Source organism: Lasiosphaeria miniovina, assembly GCF_030549165.1.
Source record: "Lasiosphaeria miniovina strain SMH2392-1A chromosome Unknown B0T26scaffold_4, whole genome shotgun sequence".
In the NCBI taxonomy this organism is placed as follows: Eukaryota; Fungi; Ascomycota; class Sordariomycetes; order Sordariales; family Lasiosphaeriaceae; genus Lasiosphaeria; species Lasiosphaeria miniovina.
Window position 1 is genome coordinate 2,182,604 of NW_026848223.1, and position 24,030 is coordinate 2,206,633.

The 24,030-nt window shown below is 54.6% G+C and overlaps 9 protein-coding genes across 9 annotated transcripts; 3 read left to right on the forward strand and 6 right to left on the reverse strand.

Moving 5' to 3' along the window:
- Positions 1 to 945: 945 nt before the first annotated feature.
- Positions 946 to 1,384, reverse strand: B0T26DRAFT_294791 (uncharacterized protein). The gene has a single exon (XM_060434205.1). The coding sequence runs from the start codon at positions 1,220 to 1,222 to the stop codon at positions 995 to 997; it is 228 nt and encodes a 75-aa protein (XP_060296144.1). The 5' UTR covers positions 1,223 to 1,384; the 3' UTR covers positions 946 to 994.
- A 163-nt stretch (positions 1,385 to 1,547) lies between these two features.
- B0T26DRAFT_647100 (uncharacterized protein) lies at positions 1,548 to 4,230 on the reverse strand (the record flags this gene model as incomplete). The annotated part of the gene is made up of 3 exons (XM_060437872.1): positions 1,548 to 2,227; positions 2,296 to 3,951; positions 4,038 to 4,230. 3 exons carry the CDS (start codon positions 4,228 to 4,230, stop codon positions 1,548 to 1,550), a joined length of 2,529 nt encoding a protein of 842 aa, XP_060296145.1.
- Positions 4,231 to 6,674: 2,444 nt separating this feature from the next.
- B0T26DRAFT_740782 (dynein light intermediate chain-domain-containing protein) lies at positions 6,675 to 8,489 on the reverse strand (the record flags this gene model as incomplete). Its single annotated transcript, XM_060443884.1, has 4 exons — positions 6,675 to 6,824; positions 6,889 to 7,568; positions 7,632 to 7,725; positions 7,785 to 8,489. 4 exons carry the CDS (start codon positions 8,487 to 8,489, stop codon positions 6,675 to 6,677), a joined length of 1,629 nt encoding a protein of 542 aa, XP_060296146.1.
- Positions 8,490 to 9,270: 781 nt separating this feature from the next.
- Positions 9,271 to 10,321, forward strand: B0T26DRAFT_675676 (transmembrane BAX inhibitor domain-containing protein-containing protein 4; the record flags this gene model as incomplete). The annotated part of the gene is made up of 3 exons (XM_060439866.1): positions 9,271 to 9,450; positions 9,566 to 9,739; positions 9,830 to 10,321. 3 exons carry the CDS (start codon positions 9,271 to 9,273, stop codon positions 10,319 to 10,321), a joined length of 846 nt encoding a protein of 281 aa, XP_060296147.1.
- A 1,071-nt stretch (positions 10,322 to 11,392) lies between these two features.
- On the reverse strand, positions 11,393 to 12,923 carry B0T26DRAFT_751430 (Septin-domain-containing protein; the record flags this gene model as incomplete). Its single annotated transcript, XM_060445373.1, has 6 exons — positions 11,393 to 11,654; positions 11,740 to 12,207; positions 12,260 to 12,397; positions 12,460 to 12,547; positions 12,612 to 12,728; positions 12,800 to 12,923. The coding sequence occupies 6 exons, from the start codon at positions 12,921 to 12,923 to the stop codon at positions 11,393 to 11,395; spliced, it is 1,197 nt and encodes a 398-aa protein (XP_060296148.1).
- A 1,143-nt stretch (positions 12,924 to 14,066) lies between these two features.
- Positions 14,067 to 16,009, forward strand: B0T26DRAFT_294956 (WD40-repeat-containing domain protein). Its single transcript, XM_060434206.1, has 5 exons — positions 14,067 to 14,421; positions 14,485 to 14,523; positions 14,594 to 14,691; positions 14,789 to 15,145; positions 15,270 to 16,009. Exons 1-5 carry the CDS (start codon positions 14,313 to 14,315, stop codon positions 15,849 to 15,851), a joined length of 1,185 nt encoding a protein of 394 aa, XP_060296149.1. The 5' UTR covers positions 14,067 to 14,312; the 3' UTR covers positions 15,852 to 16,009.
- A 494-nt stretch (positions 16,010 to 16,503) lies between these two features.
- Positions 16,504 to 17,268, reverse strand: B0T26DRAFT_615133 (uncharacterized protein; the record flags this gene model as incomplete). Its single annotated transcript, XM_060435971.1, has 1 exon — positions 16,504 to 17,268. A coding segment is annotated over one exon (765 nt), but the record flags the coding sequence as incomplete, so codon positions are not given.
- A 1,559-nt stretch (positions 17,269 to 18,827) lies between these two features.
- Positions 18,828 to 20,405, forward strand: B0T26DRAFT_740790 (TLC domain-containing protein; the record flags this gene model as incomplete). Its single annotated transcript, XM_060443885.1, has 4 exons — positions 18,828 to 18,948; positions 19,063 to 19,373; positions 19,442 to 19,729; positions 19,785 to 20,405. 4 exons carry the CDS (start codon positions 18,828 to 18,830, stop codon positions 20,403 to 20,405), a joined length of 1,341 nt encoding a protein of 446 aa, XP_060296151.1.
- Positions 20,406 to 21,858: 1,453 nt separating this feature from the next.
- B0T26DRAFT_675681 (uncharacterized protein) lies at positions 21,859 to 23,322 on the reverse strand (the record flags this gene model as incomplete). Its single annotated transcript, XM_060439867.1, has 4 exons — positions 21,859 to 22,025; positions 22,090 to 22,492; positions 22,870 to 23,049; positions 23,317 to 23,322. 4 exons carry the CDS (start codon positions 23,320 to 23,322, stop codon positions 21,859 to 21,861), a joined length of 756 nt encoding a protein of 251 aa, XP_060296152.1.
- Positions 23,323 to 24,030: the final 708 nt, after the last annotated feature.

Sequence of the window (24,030 nt, forward strand, 5' to 3'; positions counted from 1 at the left end):
GAAACGCACGGGAACCCCCGTGATAGGGTTGAGATGGACAAACAAGCGCAGCAGCACAAAGAAGTTCGAATGATGCTTGTCAAGATGTCTCGACACGGCAAGCCAGCTTCTGTTTTCTTCAACCATTCTATAGGTAACGCTTGAGGACCAAACATCCAATTTTTATGAGGCAATCGAGCTCGTTCGTGCAGCACCATGATTCACAGCCCCGTGGTCGAAAGAGTCGTTTGAAACCAAGCATAGGACGATAGAAGGGATAGGAAAGCCAAACCAACCAAGGGACCAGAGAAGGGAATAAAAAGAACATCGCGACAAACACAACTAGCAAAATATATTCCCAGCAGGAGGCCGTAATACTCAAGTATACTACCCCTCTGAAACACAGGTTACACTACATTGCACTAATATCTAGATGCCCGCCTAGCTAGGTAAATATGGGTTTTAGTAGAAGGACGAGATCCATTCACCATCGACCAGGTACTATAATTACCGACCCAGAACAGCGTCTACTAACAATAGTCGCAACATGGAGTAACATTCACCTAGTATGTAAATAATAACCGAGAAGGGGGTCAACAACATGTGATATGATATTTCGTCTGCTCGAGGAGCGACATCCACAGTTAATTGGATTATTACCAACAGGGAATAAATGGATAAAGCCTAGGTCTAGAATTAACACAATTCAACATTTGCCGCGGTATAGGAAAAAAAATCAAACAATTGAATAGGAAACGGTACTGTTCTGACAGGGGCTAACACATATAATTAAATACCTACATCCGCTGATGATTGATTGCCCGTTTATTTACAACCATGCCTCGATGCCGAAGGTTGGTAGCTGTTTCCCGGTAGGAACAGCACCTAATAGCCATTCAACACGCCACTTTATTTAGTAGATCCCACTGGCGTTCTAATTAGCTAGCTCTAGCCCTCGATGTAATTACAGCCAAGAATTGACCTAACAAAGCAATCTTCCGTTCTACTTAGGAGTTTATATATAAGAGCTCATGATACATGCGCCCAGGAAGAAAGAAAAGAATCCGCAAAATATACACGTCACAGAACAACCCTCTCCGCACCGCCACTGTACTGAGGCCCAATAACAAAGCAATATATATAGAGAGGAAAAACTCGCCACATATATAAACTCGTCACACATATAAACACTGATAGAGAAAAAAACACCCCCAAGAGAGAAGAGAATGAGATCTGGTATCATGGCGCCGAGAAAAGAGCAGTAAGGAATTTATCTAGGTATTAGCCTTGTTCTGAGGAGTAGGATGGAGGAAGGCAGAAAGGGGGGGGAAAAAAACCGAGAGCCCCTTGGTATCATCATCGTATCCCCTCCGCATGTGGTGTTCCGTTCCGTCCATTTGTCCTTTCCTCCCTTCGTTCCTCTTGCCTGTCCATTCGTGTACGACCGTCATTGTCTCGTGGCGCATAAGGTCGTGTCATGAACTTTTCTCCTCTGCCTTGCTGGCCGAGGAGGGCTCGTCCTTTGCTTTCTCCGTATCCTTCTCCTCAAACCCCGGGGATGCCTTACTCTACTCGACATCTAGCTTTTGTACTTCCACCGGCTTCTCTACTACTTCCGGAGCGGACACTCCAGCCGGATCTCCGGCAGCGGGCTCACTAGCGTGCTCGGTAGCAGCCTTTTCTCCGGCACCCGTGTCTTTAGGACTGCCCTCTTCCGACACCAGCTTCAGCTCCTGCAGTTCCGAGCTGGCCTCTGCCACCTGGGCCTCGACCTCTTCGCTCTTGACCCCAGCTTCCGCCTCAGCTCCGGCCGAGCTCACAACAAGTGCTCGTGTCTCGCCACGCGGGGACGTATAGTAGTCGACAAGACGGCTGTCGTTATTACCGCCGCCGCCAATCGTGACGTGGACCTTCTTTACACCGAGACGGGCCGCCACCACGCCCGTCAAGAGACTGACAAACAGCCACGGGTACTGCAAGACTTCGGCCTCGAACGCGTTGATTGTCTCCTTGGCTAGCAAGATGTAGGAACTCTCGTCGACGAGCGCGCCGAGTCTGAACAGGTTAGACGCGGCAACGGCGTTGGTTGACGGTTGCGACTTGTCCATGCCGCTCTTGAGCCGGAGGATCGTGTGTCTCTGCGTCTCGGCCTCGGTAGAGTAGAAACCGCCGGACCCCGAGTGACGGGGAGGCGACGCCAGGTCTGGCGTATACTCGGGAGAGTCGTAAAAGAGCCGAGTCTGAGTGTCTAGGTTCTGTCAGCACCAAGCACATATGTGGCCTTCTCTAGAGGAAAAAAAAAAACTGTCTGCTTACCTTGCAGCTCCTTCGCACATGCCAGCCACTCCTTCTCGAGCGTCGCCTCGTACAAGTCCAACAGCCCCTCGATCAAAAAGGCATAGTCGTCTGCGAACGCGAGGGTGTGGCTCGGCTCCTCAAAGAAGAAGCGACGGAGCAGCTTCTCGTCGCCCGTGCCAAGCAGCAAGTTGTCTCTGATAAACGCGGCAGCCTCTCTCGCGGCCTGGAGATATGACGATGCCTTCTCGGGGTCGACGGACTTGACCGCCGCGGCAGTGCGGGCTAGGGCCGAGATCACCATGCCGTTGGTGCAGACGACCACCTTCTCGTCGCGGGCAGGGCGGACCCGCTCCTTCTCGCGATGAGCGCGCAGCCGCTCCCGGGCCGCAGCGACGATGCGCTTGACTTCCGAGACGGGGATACCGAACTGCCGGGACAGTTCGCCCACGTCCTTGTCGGTCGAGAGCACATTCTGGTTGATGAACTCGTCGAACAGGTCCTGGTCGCGGGGCACATTCCCGTCCTCCTGAACGTCCCAGTATGCCGCAGCCACCAAGCTAGCGAGCTGCTCGTCGCTCGAGCCCTGGGTAACAACGTTGTCAAACTCTCGCCGCGTCCAGAGATAGTAGGCACCCTCGCGCATGTGGCCGTCGCCGCGGCGGTAGAAGGAGTCCGCCGCTTCGCTCGTGACGAAACCGCCGCCGGCAGACTGGCTTATCAGGGGGCTGGTAAGGTAATCGGCCAGCTCGAAGACGATGTCGGCAAACTCGTCGTCCTTTGACAGGACCTTGCTCCCGGCATCGTGGTGCTGGCCGAGCCAGGCGTCGAGAAAGACGCTCAGCAGCAGGGCGTTCTCGCCGACCATCTTCTCAAAGTGCGGCATGCTCCAGCCTCTCGTGACGCTGAATCGCATAAAGCCAGCGCCAAGGTGGTCGCGCAGGCCGCCGTCGCGGATACGGCGCAGGGTGCCGATTGCCATGTACGTCGCGTTGGTGACCTCGGCGTCGCCGACGACGTCGCGCACCTCGCCGGGAAAGCGGGCGAGGCGCAGCAGGAACGACAGGCGCGCCGGGTTGGGGAACTTGGGCGTGCCGAAGCCGAGGTCGACGGGGTCGAACATCTTGGATATGCGGTCCAGGGCCTCGTCGAGCTGGTCAAGATCGAGGTCCGCGTTCTCAGCCAGGCCGTCCTGCTGGTCTGCCAGCCCGGTCACCGTCAACCTGATGGGCCGCCGGATGGAGGAGACGGATGTCAGGGCGGCCGCAAACGTGCCCTCCTGGGCAAAGTCCTGGAGCTTGGACAACATCTCAAAGGCCTCGCGGCGGCACCGTTCCTCTTGCTCCACCCAGAAGGTGTGGATCTTGCGCGAGACGGCGAGAAAGTCATTATACGTCTCGTCGCCGCCACCGTCTCCGGGTAGACTGTCGCCGGCAAGACTGTGCTCGGTGCCCGGGCCGGGCCAGTAGGTGCCGCCAAAGATGGGGTAGAGGTCGGGGGTCAGGAACAGGTTGAGGGGCCAGCCTCCGGTAGCGTTGACGGCCTCGCTGTAGTTCTGGTAGATTGTGTCGAGATCGGGACGCTCTTCACGGTCGACAAGAATAGGGATGAAGGCATCGTTGAGGAACGCGGCCACAGTAGGGTTGGAGAAAGAGTCCTGGGTGGTAAGACGGCAGTCTACGGGGCGAGAAGAGAAGGCAAGTAAGTATGTGCTTATCATAGACATATAAAGGGCAGGAGGAAGGCAAGGCAAAGGAACCTACAATGATCGGCCTGAAAGCCAATGTGCATAAAGACGGGCTTGTTCTCGCCCGTGGCCCGAGCGAGGGTGGCGGTATCGAGCAACTGCCAGAGCACGGGAGTATCGGCATGCTGGCGGACATAGGGGCTCTGGCTCTCGCCGGCGCGGTTCCGTAGGGACGGGAAGGAGGCCGGGTGGCCAGACGCGGCGGCCATGGCGGCGGCTGCTATGCCCGACGAGGCGGGTAGCGGGGTCGGGGTGGGCGCGGTGCGGAAGGCCACAGCGCCGTTGGGCTGCTGCGGCGGCTGCTGCTCTAGGTGTAGCTGCAGGCCTATCTGGTGCTGGTTCTGCTGCGTGTGTCCCGGCTGCTGCTTTTCCCCGTCTTGCTGCTGCTGAAGCCGCGCGCTCATCATGGTGCCGGTTCTAGGGCCGATGGGAGTCGATGACGGGAGGAAACCAATGCGCGCGCTCGGGGGACGGTGACGTTGAAATGAGAGGGAGCCCCGCCGAACCTAAGCTGTCAATCCTCCAAAGTTCAAATGCCCTGCTAGGTGGTCTAGGCCGCTGCCCGGGATGTGATGTGGGGTGCGGGGCGGCTGCCGTATAACTATACTAATCACGCGGCGCTAAAGCTAGGCGGCAGTAAGATTAAGTACCTAAGATAACGCACTTTACTAGAAGAGTTTTCTTTCAATCACCTCGGAATATTCATCCCTAGGTACGTTCCTTCCATTTCAAGAGCAAATTTTTCTATATATCTGACCAATTATGTATTGATGTCAAGCTGAGCAGGATTCCCCTAGATCAGGAAGATGGTGAACGAGTTCTGTGACTATCTGCCGAGTACTCCGTTCAGGTCAAGAACCAGTTCCGAGCAGCAAAGGTTTCGGAACCAAAGCTCGAAGGGCCCTCGCCTTATACATTTAATCTGGTCACTATTCGGAGACCGTCCTAGTTAGGCCCCTGTTTGGACAGCATGTGACGTGGACGAAAATACCCCTGTCCAACGGGCTGAGAGGGAGCCCACGAGGGCCCTGTGCGCCCTGTAGATCCCCTCCTCCGGTGTTCTTTCTCTTGTATAAATAGAGCTCCTCTGTTCTTCCTTTTCTACTGATCAGGACAATGTGGCAATTAGCACTATATCGCCTGTCATGTTATCCGCAGTGCGGCAGTAGTCATATCGTGTTCTAGTGCGAACATGTATATCAAATCTGTTGATGAGTTGGTAAAGTTGAGCCCTGGAAGGGGGAGGTTGATAAGCAATCAAGTTGTGCGAGAACTCAATGATCTCGACCTAATGATTTTCAAAAGCTCCGCCGAAAACGACGCTTCAAAACAGCGCCTCTCTCTCTCGCTCTTTACAAAATTCCACCAAACCCCAGATGCCACAAGGCCTCGCTGGCAGCGTGAGAGCAATCTTCAAAACGTAGCCGGTGAGACCAACATGCTCCCGCGACCCTCCTATTTAGATGCGGCCGACGGCGTAAAGGGCTCGTGCCTTGCCTCAATCAGCCGGAGCAATCTCATGGCAGAGTCGCCGCGAGGTCCTGGAAAGCGTCTCTGCTAATGGTCTCGTATCAGGCGTTACGTGCTTGCAAAATTGCTACATACCATATATTTGTGGATCGCCTCGAGGAGACCGCGTCTTGGAGTTGGGAAAGATGACATGACGTCTGTATGTCAAAATGGTGGCCCTGTAGGCCTGGAAGAAGGGTGGCAGTTTCATTTATAAAAGTTAGAAATAAATTTTCTGTCTTGATCGTCGAGATTCCAAACGAACACTTCCCAGATACAGTGGCTCCCATAGTCCGAGGGTGCGTCTGGCGGTGAAGAGCTCTCAAGGCCGACAAGCTTGCATAAAACACCCAACGGAGTGTATAGTGTATGCGAATATGGTATTAGCAGCTTCTATACCAATCTATTAAAGTAGAGCTAGCCAAGCTTTAGTGTAGAACGAGGAGAGTAGGTGAACTAGTCTTTTAGTTTTAGGTAAGGTATCTTCAGAGTACTTCGTTCCAATTCAGGACCTCGCTCCGTTTTGCCCTAATCACTCACCTCAATCCTGAAATCCTGGACCAATTGCAGAACTACGGATACAGATAACCGCTAGCTGGCCTGTGCTTCTTGCCGATTGCCTGCGCGGGGTACAGTTGGAAGTGGAGACAACCTGCGGCGGGCCTCCCGTCTTGTCTCTTCCCCCGTCTTTCTTTCGCCGACCGAATACCCACCCACCAGGGAACATAAGATAAACAAAGAGCAAGGAGGTACAGCAAGACATGTCACGACGATAGTCAATATTCCTGTGATGAATGATCTGCAAGAACGTGGGGTATCTAATCTACAAACCCTTTCTTTTCTTATTCTCATTTTTATCCCCCACACTCCACAGGCCTAAGCTGCGGCTCGTTTTTTACCCCTTTATATCTCATGTCTTTTGTAACACCCCCGGCTATGTCTATCGGGGAAAGTACACCGTGATACAAGAACGGTAGTGGAAGGACCCGGTTCCGTGCCATGAACCAAGGTGTACGTGTGGTAAAAAGTACATTGTACACATAAGGTTTAGGAGGGACGGGGATCAAGCCTCGGAGCCAGGACATAACGGTGGCAAGCTCTTGATGCCCGCCGAGCATCATATCGACGGTAATTATACACTTGGTCATTTGGCATTCCTACCTCCCGGTCTCTTGTTCATCAGGCCCGTGAAAAAGGCCTGCAGGTTTTCCGTGTCCATCTGCGGCGCGTCCTCGACGCCGCTCTCGCCACTCGGGCTCGTGGGCTCAGGGGAGGAGCCGTAGTGTTGGCGGTCCTGTGCAAAACAGCTGTCAGCATGCGCATACGTGATATAAAAGCCGAGGTGGGGAGAGGCTCACCTTGAGTCGCTTCACCATGTCGTCGGCATCGACCTGGATGCCGCCCATGTTGAACTGCACGGGACCGATTTGATCGAGCACTTGCGGCTCAGATGTTGGATGGTTCAGGTAGCCGTTGAACTCCTCTTCCTCTACCTTCTTAAAGGGCTTCGACCGAGACTCTTCGCGCGTCGCCTCGTCGTTCTTTTGACGGAAGGCTTCCAGGATCTTGAGCTGCTGACCCAGAAAGTTCTGCGTCGAGGATGTCTCGACCTCGAGCTTCGTCGAGTATGTATTGCGCCCTGCTATTTGCAGCGCGTCCATTGTGGGATCCTGCACGGCCGACTCGTATAGCGACACGACCGACCCTTCGGGTTCTGCCTCTGCCGCGTGGTCCTCTTGGGCTTCACTGGCATGGCCGTCTTGTGCCACAACTCCATTGACGTGCTGCTCCGCGGGGAAAGGCTGGTCCAGATCTAGCGCCCACGCGTTGCTGACAAGCTCAACGTCGAATCCTTCCCTAAGCACCCGGATCTTGCCCCACGAGTCCCAGTTGGGCGGGACGACTATCTTGTCCCTGTCAATGACATTGTGTTTGAGCGGGTGCTTCTTCAGAAGCGAGTGAATCCCTAAGCTGGCGTGTATGAGGCTAGGGAGCTGGGATGGTGAAGAAGGGGTCGTGTATATTAGTGACGCGCCATCTACAGAGCCTGTCAGCGAGATTACAACCAGTTTCTAGGCGCAGACGAGAGGTGAAGACGTACGTCTTAGGAGGATGGTCCGTAGGAATTGTAACACTACGTCGAATTCCTCCTCCTTCCAGCCCTGCGTCTTTTCCAAGTATTCCATCTTCTCAGCCTACAGATCACGTTAGACTCTCAGGACATTAGACGTCAGGGGTAGGGTTCCAATCCTACATTCTGGCACACCAAGCACAGCGGGAGGCCCAGCGCATCCTCCCACTCGCCCGGGCCTATTGGGAGAGAGACATCGCCGTCTGACGCCGTCACAGCGGTGCCGTCAAGGTTTGTGCCGCCACCGCGGCCGCGATCTCTCCACGACACCATGGCCTCCTCCATTGTCGACTTGCACTCGTCGCTCAGGGAGACCAGCACGGTCCTCAAAAGCAGGATCCATTCTCGGAGCTGGCGCATCCACTTCCAGGGCTGCGACCAGTCCAAGAGGACGACGATCAGCGTGTTTGGTATCGACTGAGGCGTGAGGAGGGGCTTTAGGAGGGAGGCGAAAGCTGGCTCGGGGCTCGTGAGGGTGTAGAGCGAGATGCGGGCCAGCGTGTCTTCCTGGTCGGCGTCGAGGACGTCGTAGTATGTGTAGCCTAGGGCGAAGCTATTGGCAACGGGGGGTTTCTTGGAGGGCTGGCGGTCAAGGGTGCGGCGGAGCTCTGTGGTAGACAGGGATTCAAAGAACTCGCGCTGAGAATCGACAGTGCCGCCGAGGACGAGCAGGTTCTTCTCGGGCAGGCGCTTGCCGCTGGCGACCGAGTCGAGCATGGAGCTCCAGAGATCCTTCTTGTCGCCATTGTTCAAGTTCCTGGTCTCGGAGCCGGTCGAGGCCGTGGTGTAGGTGGAGAAGCGGTTCGCGTTTGCTACGTTTGCCGTCATAGCTGCGGCGATAGGCTCGGGTGCTGCGATAGCGGCTGTGATGGCGCTGGCGCTGGCTGTGTCGCTGCTGTCGGGAATGGCCGTCGCTGTGCGTGGTTCATGTTCTCGTGGGTTCGTGGGCTGGCCGTCAGAGGTCCGGGATCCGGAATCCGCAGTCGAGAATCTAGGACCAACTCCAGTTTGCTGTCATTAGAGCGTCCAGTCCAGTGTGGTGGGTGGCCCCGTTTGTTGCTGCTTGCTTGCTGCCCACTCTGCGCTGGAGTCCGCGTTTACTTCAGGGTCCCATTTGGCACTGGCACGCTCCAGCTCACTTATGCAAGGTCCTCTCGCTAGTCTGGGGTATTGCGACTGCCACCCGAGTTCCACCTGCAACCACCTGGCACGGAAGCACGTAAAGCTCGGCGCGTCTCCGAGGTGAAACAACCTGCATTAACCCCAACCCCCAGAATCGCCCGCTACAGCCTAGCTCAGTGGCTACGAGCCTCTGGAAGGTTCCCCTTGTCACCTGCTCACAAGCTGTGGACTACTACTACGCCACCTTGTTTCCCCACTCACAGTCGTCACCATCGGTAATACCCCAACGAAAGAAGCTCAACTGTCGCCGCACCTCTCGATTGCCAAACACCTACGGTACTTACCTCGACCCTAAGGAGTCGCCGCTCCTTCAAGTGCCTGTCTCCGTCGCACGGATATCAAAGTCGACAACCTCGACACCGACACTGACCATTCTCGGCAGCACCAACCGATTTAGCCCGCCAGAACCAGCACAGCCAACAACACCATGTCTAGCGCGACCAAGTACACGCCTGCTCCACAGCACGACCCCGAAGAGGACGCCTATGCGCAGCCGCCTCCATCATACCAGGCCGAGAGCAGCTCTGCCGCAATCGACGACGACGCGGCCCGTCTGTTCGGCGGTGGCCCGCGCAGCAGCGAGGACAATGTGCCCGACGACTTCAAAGTAAAGCCGCCGCCCTCCTTGCACTCTGGCGCGCCGTCCCATCCGGCCCGGCTTCACGCCGCCATGTAATCGGCATAACATTATTTACCATTGCTGACACGATGTGTACGTGCAGTTCGGCGGGTCCGTGTCCGAGGCTACCATCGACATCCGCCACCAGTTCATTCGCAAGGTGTACACGATCCTGACGGTGCAGCTGCTCGTGACGGGCGTCGTGAGCGCCCTGAGCTTCATGAGCGCGGGCTACAAGACGTGGATCCAGAGCCACCCGGGCATGGTGTGGCTTTCGGTACGTTTTGTCTGAACACGACATGTCCCCAGTCTTCAGTGGCCCCGTGCGAAAGAGACAAGAATGCTAACCACTCTCGGAAATGCGCAGCTCTTCGGTTCCATGGCTTTCATGCTGCTCACGTACTGGAAGCGGCACTCGTACCCGACGAACCTGCTCTTCCTGTCGGGGTTCACGCTGCTCGAGGCGTACACCATCTCTGTGATCGTGTCCTTCTACCAGACGTCGATCGTGCTCAACGCCGTCCTCCTAACGGGCGGCGTGTTCGTGTTCCTCACCGCGTTCGCCTGCCAGACCAAGTACGACTTCACGAGCTGGATGCCGTACCTGTTCGGCGGGCTGTGGGGGCTGATCCTCTTCGGCTTCATGGCCGCCTTCATGCCCTACAGCAGCACAGGCGAGCTCATCTACGGCGGCCTTGCCGCCCTCGTCTTCAGCGGCTACATCCTCGTCGACACCCAGCTCGTCCTGCGCAAGCATCACGTCGAGGAGGAGATCGCCGCCGCCATCAGCCTCTACCTCGACATCATCAACCTGTTCCTCGCCATCCTGCGCATCCTCAACAGCCAGTCTAATAACTAGATTGCCGCTGCCTGCGGGGAGATGAGGAAATGCCGAGGACGGTCGAGGTTGTAGTTGCCAGGGTGACCGATCTTCGCAGAGGAGGCGTGTTGCGCGCTTCCATATAGTCGAGTGCTTTATTTTGCTTCTATCGGGTAGTTGCAGTCTAATCACGCACTCAGGTTGCTCGGAATCGAGTGGTATTTTGCTTTTTTCTGTTTTCTTTTTCTTTTCCGTTATGGTATGAGTTGTAATCAGGATGGGCAATGTTTTACTACGCACTCGACCGTTTGGTTAGGACGGAATGAGCCCTCGGCCATCACTTGTATTGGGTCTTGGTGAAAGTCCCTAGTTGCCATCGACAATGACTTGCGGGTGGGATAGAGCAATGGCACCAGATGACGTGTCTAGTCCAGGGCGTAGACTTGTTACCTAAGCGTTGTACTTGTTATGGCCAATTCTTGCTGTCCCTTGCACGCTGCACTTTTATGAACTACAATGTCAAGTCATCCGATTTAGAGGCTAGAAAAGTTGAATTTGGTGATATCTGCATTAGAAGGCCAGTAAAAAATATTAGGAAATAGAAGAGACGAAGGATGTAGAAACAAGCTATAAACGACATGGTGTAAGGAGAACTAATCCAAGACGGATTGCTAGCCGCCATTTTGCAAGCCCCCTCTTTTATTGCCACTAACATGGCTGCGTAGAGTCTGTTTCGTTAGGAGGCCCATGCTCAGATTACGACGCCGACAACGATGCTCAGCTCAACCTCATAACTAGCCAGAAGACCGTCGGTAGAATATTTCTCCTTCATGAACCAGGCAGCTTCCCACCGCTCCAAGTCTCGAGGCCACCGTTGATTGGATATTGTCTCGCCTTTTTTTGTTTTCGTCGTCATCATGTCCCCTCCGGAGCGAATATCGTTCAAATACAAAAGCAAAAAAAAAGGGGGAATATTTTGTCTCTCAAAACAACGATAGAACCAACGCCTACACAGAAAGAACAGGTCGCCTTTGGAAGGGGCCAAGATGTTCGCATCAGTACAACTGCGTCGATGTGTCATAGATGGATACAGAATGGGGTCTGGAGTGCTCAGTTCCCATCCTGGTCGCCGTTGGCTTCGGCGTGGTTGCCACCCGGGTGTTGGGCGGCCACGGCTGCGGCTTCGCGCTGCATTCGTGCCTCGATCTCGCGGAGCTGAGACTCGCGGGCCAAGAGTTCCTGGCGCTTCTCGTTGATCTCGCGCTGCACCTTGACTTCGATTTCGCGGAGCTTCTCCTCCTCCCGGCGGAGTTGCTCTTCCTTCAGGCGCACAGACTGCGACGCAAGGTCTTCGGGGTTCATCGACGAATCGCTGCAAACAGGTTAGACCGACGCTTGTGTAAAAAAAAAAAAAAAAGACCTCGTAAAACGATGCACCGCGGTGATGGATAACATACACTCCAGCACCTCCCTCGACGCTCTTGCTGAGCTTCTCAGTACGGTAGTTCTCGTACAGGAAATCGTGTGTGATTTCCTTGAGATCAGCAAGATGGCTGTGCAGCAGGGCCGAACGAATGGCTAGGAAATCCGAGTGGCGCGGGTTGTCGACCTCCACAATGCCCCACGGATACTGACGAGCGCGGACCTGGCGGCCATCAATAGTGACCTCGTCCTCTGATCCGACGATGGCAAAAGGCATCAGGCCTCTGAGTTCAGCGTTCTCCTCGACCGTGTCTTCATCGTCCTCCTCGATATCGTAGGGGAAGTTGTAGACCGGGATTCGGTAGTGCTCAATGTCCTCCATGATGAGCTTCTTGGACTCTGCGAGCTCAGCGGGCGTCAGGGAGTCTGCTCGGCCAATAACAGGGATGACATTAACTCGGGGCGCCAGGCGCTTCATCAGCTCAATATCCAACTCGCGAAGACTGCGTCTCTAGTTAGTCGCCGTGTTCCACTAAAATGGTTGGAACAACGTACCCGTGGCCTGTGGGCGTGATGAAGTAGAGCATGGCGTGAATACGATTGTCTCTAAAACGGGGGTTACGCTTGATACGCGACTCCTCCGCAAGGATATCATCGTATTGCCGCTCCAAGTAGCCGACAATCTCTGAGAAGCTAAAGGAACGGCGCGTCAGCGAATCCCGGTCTAGCAAGCGGATGAGCAACGGGCTTCGTACCTGGCCTCGTTGTCTACCTGGTCTCCGAAACCCGGTGTGTCAACGATGGTGAGGGAGATGCGCGTGCCCTCCTCATCCAACTCTAGCTCTAGAAACGGGTCAGATCACCAAGTCAAGCCGAACCAGCAATTTCCGTAGCCCGGAGTACATACCAACGGTAATAGGCTTGATCTTTACGCCCTCCTCGACATGAGCGTTGGCTGGGTCATCGGACTCCTTGTGACCGAGCACGGTCTTGTTGCAAAGTGTGTTGACGAAGGTGGTCCGGCCTGCAAGATAGCGGGCGATGGTTAGCGCACGGTTCGAGGTGGCAGAGTTTCATAGCAGGGAGAGGTCGTACCGGTACCCGAAGCGCCACAGACCATCAAGCAGAACTGGATGCCCTTCTTGACGTTCTTCTTCCGGCGGATCATCTTCTGTTGTTTGAAGTCGCGCGTGTCAGCTCTCGTCGTGTCTGCGAACATTGTGCCTGCTGCAATTGACGCGATGCATATGGAGGACGAGGAATGGATGGGGGAGTGCAATGGAGAGCAACGCGGCACTGGGGCGGGCAAAACTCAAGGCAACGTACGGCTGGCGAAGACATGGTTTCGGCTTTTTTGGGTTGTATTGGGACGGGTAAAAATTGAGTGTCGACCTCACACAGCAAAGAACGGTACGAAAGATATGGCAAATAGGCGTTCGGCAGTTCGGTGAGTTAAAAAAAGACAGGCAGCCCAGCAAGCGATTGACGAGTTCGAGGTCGCGCGTCCGTGAAGCTATCGAGGTGCGGAGCTGGGGAAAAGGAGAGGTCGGGATGGACGTCGTAGAAAATGCAATTTCACAATTTGTTGCCGTGTCAAACGGCAAGGAGGAGCGCCCAGCAACTGGGGTGGCCGTGGCCGTGGCCTTCAGCACAGAGCACCCTCAGAGCTGTCAATCACTGGGAGAGCACGGCCCACTCCAAATTCAGGGGCCGCACGCTAGCTCTCGTGCCCTAGGCCATATGAGGCATAGCTCGTACGAGAAACCCCAGACGCAAGGTCGGCTGTTTGGGCGCGAGCTCTGCGGCACGGGATGCAGCCGTCTGCCAGGTGTCTGACTCCAAACTTCCAGCTGGCAGAACACCTTAGCTCGAGGCGCAATTGTGTGGCTCAGCTCCTACCATTGCCAAGTGCCTGGAACCTACCCCTCCGTGCCTGGCCATCCAACAAGACCCGAACTGCTGGTCATTACAGGGAGGCGAGAGCAGCCTGCGACTCGTGACAGCCGTGGGAATGAGAGCGCGTGGGCTCGCTTGTGACCAGTTTAATTATACTACCAACGCCTATGGTTTTTCCTTTCTTTTCTTCCCTTTCCGTAGAGTTTTGTTAACTATCTGAACTGTCAAGGCGGGCCTGGGCGACTTTTCCCGGCAAGTCTAACCTAGACGGACGGCATCTGCGGGCGGTTGGAGCCTCCGGCCGATCTGCTCTGCTTTGCTCAGCTCTTAACGTCTTCTACACAGTAAGACATCGACCAGCAACACCCGGTGTGACCGTGGCTTGCGTTGAGCGCAGATTTCATCGCCACCGGAGCTTGTCATCGGCCAAACACCATCTGTGCTTTCGTCCGATGATGTGGTTGCTCCTATCATACACCTTCCCAAACATAGTTTGACCAGTATATGTTTTTCAGTCAGCCTGAACAGTAGATGCTGTTCAGCTGTTCAGTTCCAATCGTTACCTTAAACATCTAAGCTTCCGAGCTTCCCATCCTTCTGGCCTCTCTCCAAAAACTCTCCACAGCTTCCTCTGTTTCCGTATCCAACAACGCCACAACTACAGCTGTCTTCCTTCATTCATCAATATCATCACCACATCACAGCCATCAGGATGAATACACGACCTCCTCTGGAGAGTCCCAGCTCAACCGTGGTTCTCTCTATAACCTTCAATGACGACTGCAAGAACTTTGCCGTCGGTCTCAATACCGGCTTCCTCAGTACGTCCGTTTTATGTCAATAACCTCTGGTGCTCGCCTGTTCTACGCTGACAAGTCACACAGTCTTTGAGTCAGAGACATGCCTTGCTCAGACAATACGAGGTAATTTATTTCCGGCCCTCCTCGGGTGTTAATGTCACTTACTAACAAACAATTTGTTGGTACGGAGCAGAATTCAATGCAGGCATAGGCTTAGTGCAGATGATGGGCAAGGCTAATTATATTGCCCTCGTCGGTGGTGGCAGACAGCCAAAGTTTGCCGCGAACAAGGCAAGTTCTTCCCACCGCCCCCGTCTTGGTCCTACCCTCTTCGCCGCGGAACGCCAAAGAGGTCCTAGTGATCAGTGTTGACTGACTGGCCGGGCAGCTCATTCTCTGGGACGAACGCAACAGCAAATCGGCGCTCGAGATCAGCGCCCTGACGCCGGTCCGTGGCGTCCAGCTGTCTAAGGAACGCATCGTGGTGGTGCTGCAGAACAGCGTGCGCGTCTACCGGTTCGCTAAACCGCCCAACCTCGTGTCGTCGTACGAGACGGCCAACAACTCCTGGGGGGTGTGCTGCCTCTCGCCGCGTATCATCGCCTTCCCCGGGCGTACCACCGGCCACGTGCAGCTCGTCGAGACCCAGACCGGCAACGTGACCATCATCCCGGCGCACTCGTCCGCCGTCAAGGTGCTGCAGTTCAGCCGCGACGGCGAGATGCTGGCTACAGCCAGTGAAATGGTAAGTGATACTGCTGCTACTACTGCTACTACTACTACTACTACTTCTAGAGAAAGAAAATTGCACCATCTATTATATCTCGCCTCTGTCTTGCTGAGTGTCACTTCTGACCGCCTGCTTCTAGGGAACCCTGATCCGCATATTTGCGACGAGCAACGGCGCACGGCTGGTGGAGCTGAGGCGGGGCATCGACCCTGCGACCATCTTCTCGCTGGCCTTCAACCCGTCGGGCAGCATGCTGGCGTGCACGTCGGACAAGTCAACGCTGCACATCTTTGACGTGCAGCATCCCAAGCGACCATCATCCTCATCACCGCAGAGCGGCGGCGGTAGCCCGCAAGCAAGCAGCTCGGGCTCGTCAGACAACAATAACAGCGGCACGGACGGCGGCGGTAAGGGCAAGTGGGGGATCCTGTCTAAGATCCCGCTGATGCCGCGCCTGTTCTCCGACGTCTACTCGTTCGCCTCGGCCCCGTTCGAGGCCGGCGACGAGCCCCTCGTCGGCGGCCTGCCCATGTCCGAGAGCACCACGCTCGGCACCTCGCGGCCGCCCAAGGGCATCATCGGCTGGTTGACGGATGACACGCTGCTGGTTGTCGGCGCCGGCAACGACGCGCGCTGGGAGAAGTTTGTTGTTCAGAATGGACCCGACGGCCGGCGCCAGTGCGTCAGAGAGGGCTGGAAGCGATATCTTCCAGACGCCTGAGTTTCTCTTTTTTTTTCTTTTCTTCTTTACAGTTTTCACGGCAACTTTTACGGCGTTAGAGGGCAAATGCAGACAGACAATGGGGTGACTAGGTTTTTTTTTTTATTTATCATTTTATTCACTGGCATCAGCGGGTAGGGATTTTTTTTAGAGCGAGGTTCTAGCACGGGATATTGGTTTGGTGATCTGTATTTACAGAAAGAGCGGCTATTCTATTTGCTAATTAAGATGCATTGGGGGTATCTTGTTTGCCGGTTTTCGCGTGAGCAGCTCCCGTTAAGTGTATATACAAGAGTTGCCTGTCTCCCTTTCATCACTAACGTCGTGGCGACGTGCTACGGGTCCTCTTGCGGTCCCCGCGAGTTCGGTCCCCGCGAGTTCGGTCTTCGGGTTCGCGATGCCGGCCGGAGCCCTCGCGATCACGTCTCCGGTAACTTTCGCTATCCTTTCTAGACTCTCCGGTGCTACCGCCTTCTTTGCGGTGGCGATCTACGTCCCTCTCACGCCGGGTATCCCGGTCTCGGTCTCGGTCTCGGCCTCGGTCTCGAGAATCGTTGCGACGCCTCTCACGCCGGTCGTCGTCTTCCCTACCCTCCTGGCGCTCGTGGACGGAATGCGACCGTTCTTTTCGGGACCTGTGACTCTTTTCAGGGTCGCGCCTATCTTTGTCTCTGTGTCTGTCGCGCCCATGGTCGGCGCCCCTATCGCCATCGTCACGGTCGTCTCTTCTTGATCGGTGGTGTGATCGATGGTGGTGCGATCTACTACCATCTTTGTGCCTGCTGCTACTATGTCTTTCGGACCTCTTCTTCTCCTTCCGAAGCGCATCCTCGACCTCCTTCTTCTTCTCGTCAATGAGGAATTGCTTCATAGGGTCGTCGTCGTCGTGGCTCTGGATCAGCAGCTGGAGCTCTCTCTCCTCCTTCAGAAGTGGTCGCTTGCTCTCCCGCTTGTCGTCGTCTGTGTCTTCCTCGCCGCTCTCCCCCCCGCTTGACGCCTGTTGGCCCTTCTCGGCCCGCTCGCGCCGCATAATGTCCTCCCAGCCTACCCTGCCTTCTTCGGGATCCTCGTCATCGCGGAGCTTGTAGCGCGCGTGGTCGACGCGCACCAGCCGCCCGGCGATCTCGGCCCCGCCCAGGTTGTCGACGGCCAGGTCTGTGCTGCGCTGGTCCTCGTACTTGAGCCACCCGAACCCTTTCGACTTTCCTGTCTCTTTGTCGCGAGCCAGCTTGAGGAATACGGGCTCGCCGAACTGGCTGAAGATGGTGATGACGTCGCCCTCGGACAGCTCGTAGGGCAGGCCGCCAAAGTAGACAAAAGCCGTGTCGCGGTAGTCGATGTGCCATGATGCGTCGGGCGACACGCCATTCTCGATCTCGCGCTTGTTGAGCGCCTGGATGGCGCGTATTTGGTTCATTATTGTTTGGGTCCTGGTATTGTGTTTGCGCGCCCTTTCTGTTTCTCTTACCCGCGCCGCGGGGTTGAATGCAAAATGCGAAATGCGGTACTGAAAGCTCAGAAGGCTGAGTTTCCGGGCCTGCCAAGCTGCAAGGCTGCAAGGCCAAGTAAAGCTCAAAGTATGGATAAGGGTTAGGGTCTTAATTGCTCCCATCCATCAAGGAACACATACGCCACAATGCGGCGTCTTCACATCATATTCCGTACAAGCTTCAAGTTTAAGGTTAGTTGTCCAACTTGGCATGATCCTTTCTCCTCAGACGTCAGAATTGGTTGTACGGTACCTAACTACTCCGTAGTGACCTTTGCTTATACGGAAAACCCCCGAAATATCTCTGTCTGCACTCCCTGTGTGCCTTGAAATCGAGATCAATGGGGTTTGGTGGTCAAACCACTCCGCAAAGTATGGAAACTTGACGGCTATGCGAGCAACGAAGTACTGCTGTGGGATAAAAACCGGAGTTCCAAGATATGTACTCAGTATGTATGATGTGACGAGCTGCGCCGTGGTTGAGGTGCTGATTTGTTACAGCCCCTCATTCCACGCACAGAGCTGCTCTGATTCCTGCTGTCCTACCCAAGAGTTTCCCCCAACCACCTCAACATGCAGCCAAAACGGCCGAGTGCTTGTACTATTCCGAGGTGAAGCAAGAAGCTCCATCCTAGTGAATGCATCTCAATTGAGAAACTTCAAGCTCGTAGGAGGTTCGTAGCAGCAGAAATAGCACCAGATCTTCATTCCATTCTAGATTTCTTGCTGGATTCCACCATCGTTGAAGGGTTTTTCGGAGAAGACCACGGGATCTGTGCAGGGAAAAGCGGCAGCTGGGCGGGAGGAGCTAGGCCCCTTGTCTCTGCCCCGCCTCCCTCATCCGAAATTGCCTGTAAATCGGGGACACCTCCTTTTTGAACAGTGCGCCAGACCCTGGAGTCTGCTCACAAGTGGATCCACTCACATTCAACATTTTGCTGGCTGCAGGAAAGAGCCATCGACCACAGACAGATATTCCGAGTCGTTTTTCTCCCAGTGTCGCGATTAACCCGCAGCTCCTGCTTGAGCTGCCCCCTCGCTGCGTGTCTGCGTTCTGCGTCGTTCGATCGCATCTCTTCGCCCTGCCCTTTCACTCGTTTCGGCGCCTCAATTGCACAGGGCAAACTCTGTTTGGCCGAGGTTCGAGCTCACCCTCGCTGTAGGGTTTCAACCTTCGCTAGGTACTCCGTATCCGTACCAAAACTTGCTTTGGCCGCAGGAAGCGCGACAGACTCAACGGCAATCTAACGCCGCTCCTGCTCACCGCCCACCGCACACCGTCCGCCGCCCACCGAAGCGCGGCCGAGTCAGTCGTCAAGCCCCGAGATCCTAGGCCGACCATGAGCGACCCTCGGGCTCCGAGCCCGGTCAATGGCCCAGATGCACCCACGCAGCGTCCCGCAAAGGGCTCGAGTCCTTCCTCGACGCCCGTTCCCGCCCCGCCGCGGAGAACCGCAAAGCGCGACAGCATTGTCGAGCATGAGACGATGAACGGCCCCCTCTACATGCAGGCCTCGAACAAAATCGTTCTTGTGCGCCCCATAAAGAAGACCAAGGGCGAGGGCCCCTTGAAGCAGCTCACCAGGTGGTTTGTCGAAAACCAAATCGGTACGTCTCGCATTGCGGCGTCCACCTCCTGAGACATCTGTCGCCACGGACTCCCCGGGCTCTCACCGAACCATGCTGCGAACCTGTGCACGAGCTAACCATTGTGTCGTATAGGGCTGTCCTTCAACCTTCTTGCCCTTCTTTTCCTCGCCCACGGCATGCCTCGGGCCCGCGACTACACCACCAGATTTTTCACGCTCTCGTACTACAGCCCAACGTCGGGGAAGTACGGCGTGGGCGGCGATGATGGCCACATCATCTTGTTTTGCATTGTCTTATTCACGGGGCTGCGCGCGGCCACGATGGAGTACATTTTCGCTCCGTTTGCAAAGTCTCAAGGAATCGTCAAGAGGAAAGATGTTACGCGGTTCAGCGAACAGGCTTGGCTCGTCATCTACTACTTTGTCTTCTGGTTCCTCGGCCTGGTATGTTCGCTTTGGTGCTCTCGAGATTCCGCTATTTTGAGATCGCATGTTTACTAACACTGACCCAGTACATCTACTACACGTCGCCAGCCTACCTCAATCTCCATGAGCTCTGGGCAGACTGGCCCAACCGCGAGATGGCTGGCTTGATGAAGGGATACATACTTGCTCAGCTAGCATTCTGGCTGCAGCAGATTCTCGTTATCAACATTGAGGATCGTCGCAAGGACCACTGGCAGATGTTTACTCATCACATCATCACGGTCTCTCTGATGTATGCCTCGTACAGATATGGATTCACACGCGTCGGAAATCTTGTCCTAGTTCTGATGGACGTCGTCGACCTCTTTTTCCCGGTATGTGTTACCGCCTCTGCACCAGCGACGAAATTACTAACTCGATAAAACATAGTCTGCCAAGTGCCTTAAATATCTCGGCTACAATACTCTCTGCGACTGGATGTTCGGCGTTTTCATGTTTTCGTGGATTGTGGCGAGACACATTCTCTATCCCATCGTGTGCTGGTCGACCTGGGCCCACTCTACGCAGGTCACCGGTGGGGCGTGCTTCAAAGGCCCCATCAACAACGTTACTGGGCCCTTCGAGCTGCCTGCCGAGAAAGGTATGATGTTTCTTCTGGAGCCCCTCTGGGACTCGGAGGGCATACTTTGCTACAACCGGACTACCATGATATCATTTTTGTCTTTACTACTTGCTCTTCAGGGTCTGACCATCATGTGGTTCGGCATGATCATCCGAGTTGCCATGAAGGTGCTCAGGGGAGAGAGGGCCGAGGACACCCGAAGCGACGATGAGGCGGAAGATGAGCTAGAGGAAGATACGGAAGCCGTTGAAGAGGAGCCTGTGCCCCTCGAGCAGGAAGTCGGCGTGGAAGAGATCGACTTGAAGAACTGGGAAAGGAGGACGGGCGTCAAGAGACAGGCCGCAACAACCTCTGGAGTCAGCCTTCCAGGTCACAGTGACCGCAAGGAGCTCCTGGGACGCATTGGTTGCGAGAAGCAGGTTGAGTGAGCGCTGGAGACGAAACTCGGTGCGTTGATTATGTCCCCGAGCTTATGCGAAGGGGTGGATTGAGAGAGGGCTGTGAAAATAGGACCGACACGACTAGAACATCGAAAGTCCCAGAGTCAATGACGACGACCAAGAGAAGCGCGAGCGTTTTAGGGTTGAATACTGTAACGGGCCGTTTTGGCAAGACGGCCACGATTTCGCGCTGAGCAAAGGACCAGTCAATAGAAAAAGCCATATCCCCAGGTGGATGGTAGCAGGCCTGTTTAGACTAGCCTTTTCCGGAGCGACGAAAGGAAGCTTCCGTCGTAGCCATGCATCGGAGTTGGGCATGCCTCGCGGACCTCGACGGGCCGCAGACAGCATGTCCCTGGTTGGCGAGGCGTTGAGTTACTTCTTTTTAGCATTGATCAGGACTAGTATTATACCCTCTTAAAAATCCAGCTAGTTGATGCTGAAGCGATTGATTATTCCGTGCAGAAACGACAAGCTCCTAAATTTCAGTGTGGTATACCGACGGTCCTTGACCAGCAGCTAATGATGAGAAAAAGGGCCATAGCACTAGTTGCCCTCAACGGCTTTTTTCGTAGGGGTACTCCCGACTCTATTGTTTATGTCGGTTGCTGACGCTGCGTTGTTCGTTAGGAATTGGATGCTCGATCTTGGTCTTCGATTTTTGAAAGGTTATGAGATTGTCCGCCATATAAGAGTCACTCTTAAGAATGGGTGAGACCATTTTCCTAAAAAAGTACTCCTTCAGCGTCTGTGTTAATTAGTCGGCCTATAATGATGAGGTTAACAGGTATATTGGCCCCTGACTTCCATCTCATCCAAGATTTAATCTCCTAGTCATGTGTGTTTGAGTGATATTAGACTTGTAGCATAAATATGGCATGAGAATGAATCCGGCGAGACGCTCTTCTATCTCGGGGTTGCGTTGTTAATAATAGTCTGTACGAGTTATAGATCTAAATGGGTAGTCTGAGATTGTTCATTAACAGGTCTTGGTAATAATACGGTGTTAATTAAGTATAATACATTTCGAGGGAAATTATCTCTGTTAGGGTTTCAAAACTTCGCTTATCCAAAAAGTCATGAACAAATAAAACCATTATCACCTAGGGGACCCCATTATTGGAGCTATATTATTGTACCGCCAGCCACCTCCCACTGGGTTGTTTGCTTGTAACCATAAGAATATTTCCGTCTTCCCTTAGCGCCTCTCGCGTCCATTCTAAATATCTTTTTCACCATCCTCTATTAGTATTTCCTTTAACAAACGCCTGCACGCTCAGTTATATAATATGCAATCCAATGCCTAGAATGATTGTTAGCGCGGTATCAGGGAAACTCGGCCGCTGGCAAGCATTCAGGGGAGTGGGGGGAATGGATCGTACCTGTTTTGGCAATCTATTTACCACGAATTCTATCATAGCTAGAAACCTCCACTCCTCGCTCACCAGCCAAGCATCAACGACCACTCGACCTCCTCTCCGCTGCCCTCGCCCTCGTCAGGGGGCAGCAGATCCGACAACTTAGCGCCCGTCTCCCTATAGTATGCCCTCTCGAGCGTGAACTTGGCTATGCTAACAGGCTCGTACCCGGGCCGCGGCCTGTCGCTGACTTTGAGTTAGTGTCAGCGGCGCCACCCTGTCTTCGAAGATGAAGTGGCTGTCCAGCTGGCCACTCGCGCTGCTCCACTGGCTGATGCTGCTACTGGAGTCAAAGTCGAGGTACCCCTTGTGCGTGTGGTCCGGGTCCGGAAGGATGATGTTGTGCGCAACCGGTGCCCGGCCCACCCACTGCAGACGCAGGCGCACGAAGGGTAGTGTGACCTGTTCGGGTGTGGCTGGCCGCGGGGGTGTTGGTGTTGGCGTTGGTGTTGCTAGCGGCGCCGGTTGTTGGTGTTGTTGTTGCTGCTGCGGCGGCGTCGGTGGATGCGGTGACAGCGGCATCCGGGACGATGGTTCTGCTTCCTCCTGCGTTCGAGCGGGTGTTCGAGAAGAACTCCTGTCGATTTTCTCCTGCTGCCGTCGCGCGTTGCAGAGCATCCTGTCGCCCGGCGCCAGGATCATGGTCTCCTTGAGGGTCTTGAAGTCGAACGACGCCAGGACGCAGGACGGGTTCCGCGGGTCCGGTAGTTAGTATGTCGAGGGTCATGTCGCGAGTGTCCCAGCCGCACTCCAGTTCCGGGCACTGGACAAGGTAGCTCCCCTGCAAGTCGGCTAGCCTCGGCCGGCGTGGTGGAGGAGGGAGGGGGTTTCTGGCCATCGACGACACGAACGAGTCGTGCTGTTGTCGCGTCCGGGCTTCTTTCCTGTTTCTGAACGCTGCTTCCTGTGCGAACTGGCGTTCGAGCCCCAGATTCTTGATCTCCCTGAGGATCGAAATTGACCCTGTTCTCCCAGTCCCTAAATTTCTAGAAGGCTTCTATGCTTGCTGCGTTTTCCGTCTCTGCCTAGCACACATAGCTGATTTCCGGTCTTATTGAGACTCGGAGGCCGGGTACCCTTTCGATGGCTTCTTTCAATGCCGCTTCGTTTTCCATAGTGCCCTCGAGGAGTAGGTATGGCGCCTTGGCAGGGCAGGGACGGTCTTCCCGGTATCGGAAGTACTCCACGGTGAACAGCTCGGGGTCAAAGTTGGCCTACGCCGTGATGTCTAGGAGAGCGACGAATGTGGCGTAATGGCGTGCAGCTTGTCGGCATGCAGCGCGTTGGTGCTTTGCGGCAGACATTTTGGTGGCCGGTAGATTCTAGGTGTACATGATCAGGCCGAAGGGGGGAGAAAGAGGTGGATGAGAGGGGTGGATGGAGTAGAGGTATGAGTGCTGGTGAGGTCGAGATGTCGAACATGTCAAAAGAAGGAAGAGAATGGGACTGTGGCTAGGTTTCTACTTATATGGACGACCTACGGACATTGTGTGTGCTCCTTTCTAATAGCAATTTTATAATGAGTTCGTGGCTTATCATTTACTTTTCTCGAAGTCGGCCAAGTTTCTCACGGACAGATGCTCAAAGAGTTGGAGTATTTCAAATTCCACGTTTCCCTGGTCTTCTACAAGCAAAATTTCAAGCACTAGAACTTAATTCCTTTCTCTACGACCAAAGAGTTGATCAGGAGTGAGTTAGTGTGGCCGTAGTGGATCACTCAAGTCTTTCAAGGCTCAATTTGGTGTTGCCTACGATTGTACCTATTTCCGCAACCACTCGACAACCCCGTAGCCGCCAAATGAAGAACATAAAAGAAACTTATATGTCGGTGAAAATTGGCTATTACCTAAATCGCCAAGCTACTCATTTAGCACAGTTTGTAGACCCTACCATGTCGATTGTGCCCATTAATTACTAACTCGGAATTTTCTCTTTATCGGCCTTATCCTCAACATTCTTCTCGCCGACAAACCCAACCATGGATAAAAACCAGCTGCCCAGACCGTCTAGGTCGTCTGAGCACCCAGTGGCTTCATCTATGCCCGCGAACAGTCTAGGAGTTTCGAGGTTGACAACTTTGCAACACCATCCAGCGACTCAATGGGCGAGGTTTAACAAAAATCTGTTTCCGCTACCATCTCTAGTATGGTGAACAACAGTTACCCAAACCACAAGACCTGGTCTGTAATATCTTT

Coding starts and splice junctions, on each gene's coding strand:
- B0T26DRAFT_294791 (XM_060434205.1), bottom strand. CDS start 1,222: ATGATACCAGATCTCATTCTCTTCTCTCTTGGGGGTGTTTTTTTCTCT.
- B0T26DRAFT_294956 (XM_060434206.1), top strand. CDS start 14,313: ATGAATACACGACCTCCTCTGGAGAGTCCCAGCTCAACCGTGGTTCTC. Junction 14,524..14,593: donor CCTTGCTCAGACAATACGAG/GTAATTTATTTC, acceptor GGTACGGAGCAG/AATTCAATGCAGGCATAGGC. Junction 15,146..15,269: donor TGGCTACAGCCAGTGAAATG/GTAAGTGATACT, acceptor GCCTGCTTCTAG/GGAACCCTGATCCGCATATT.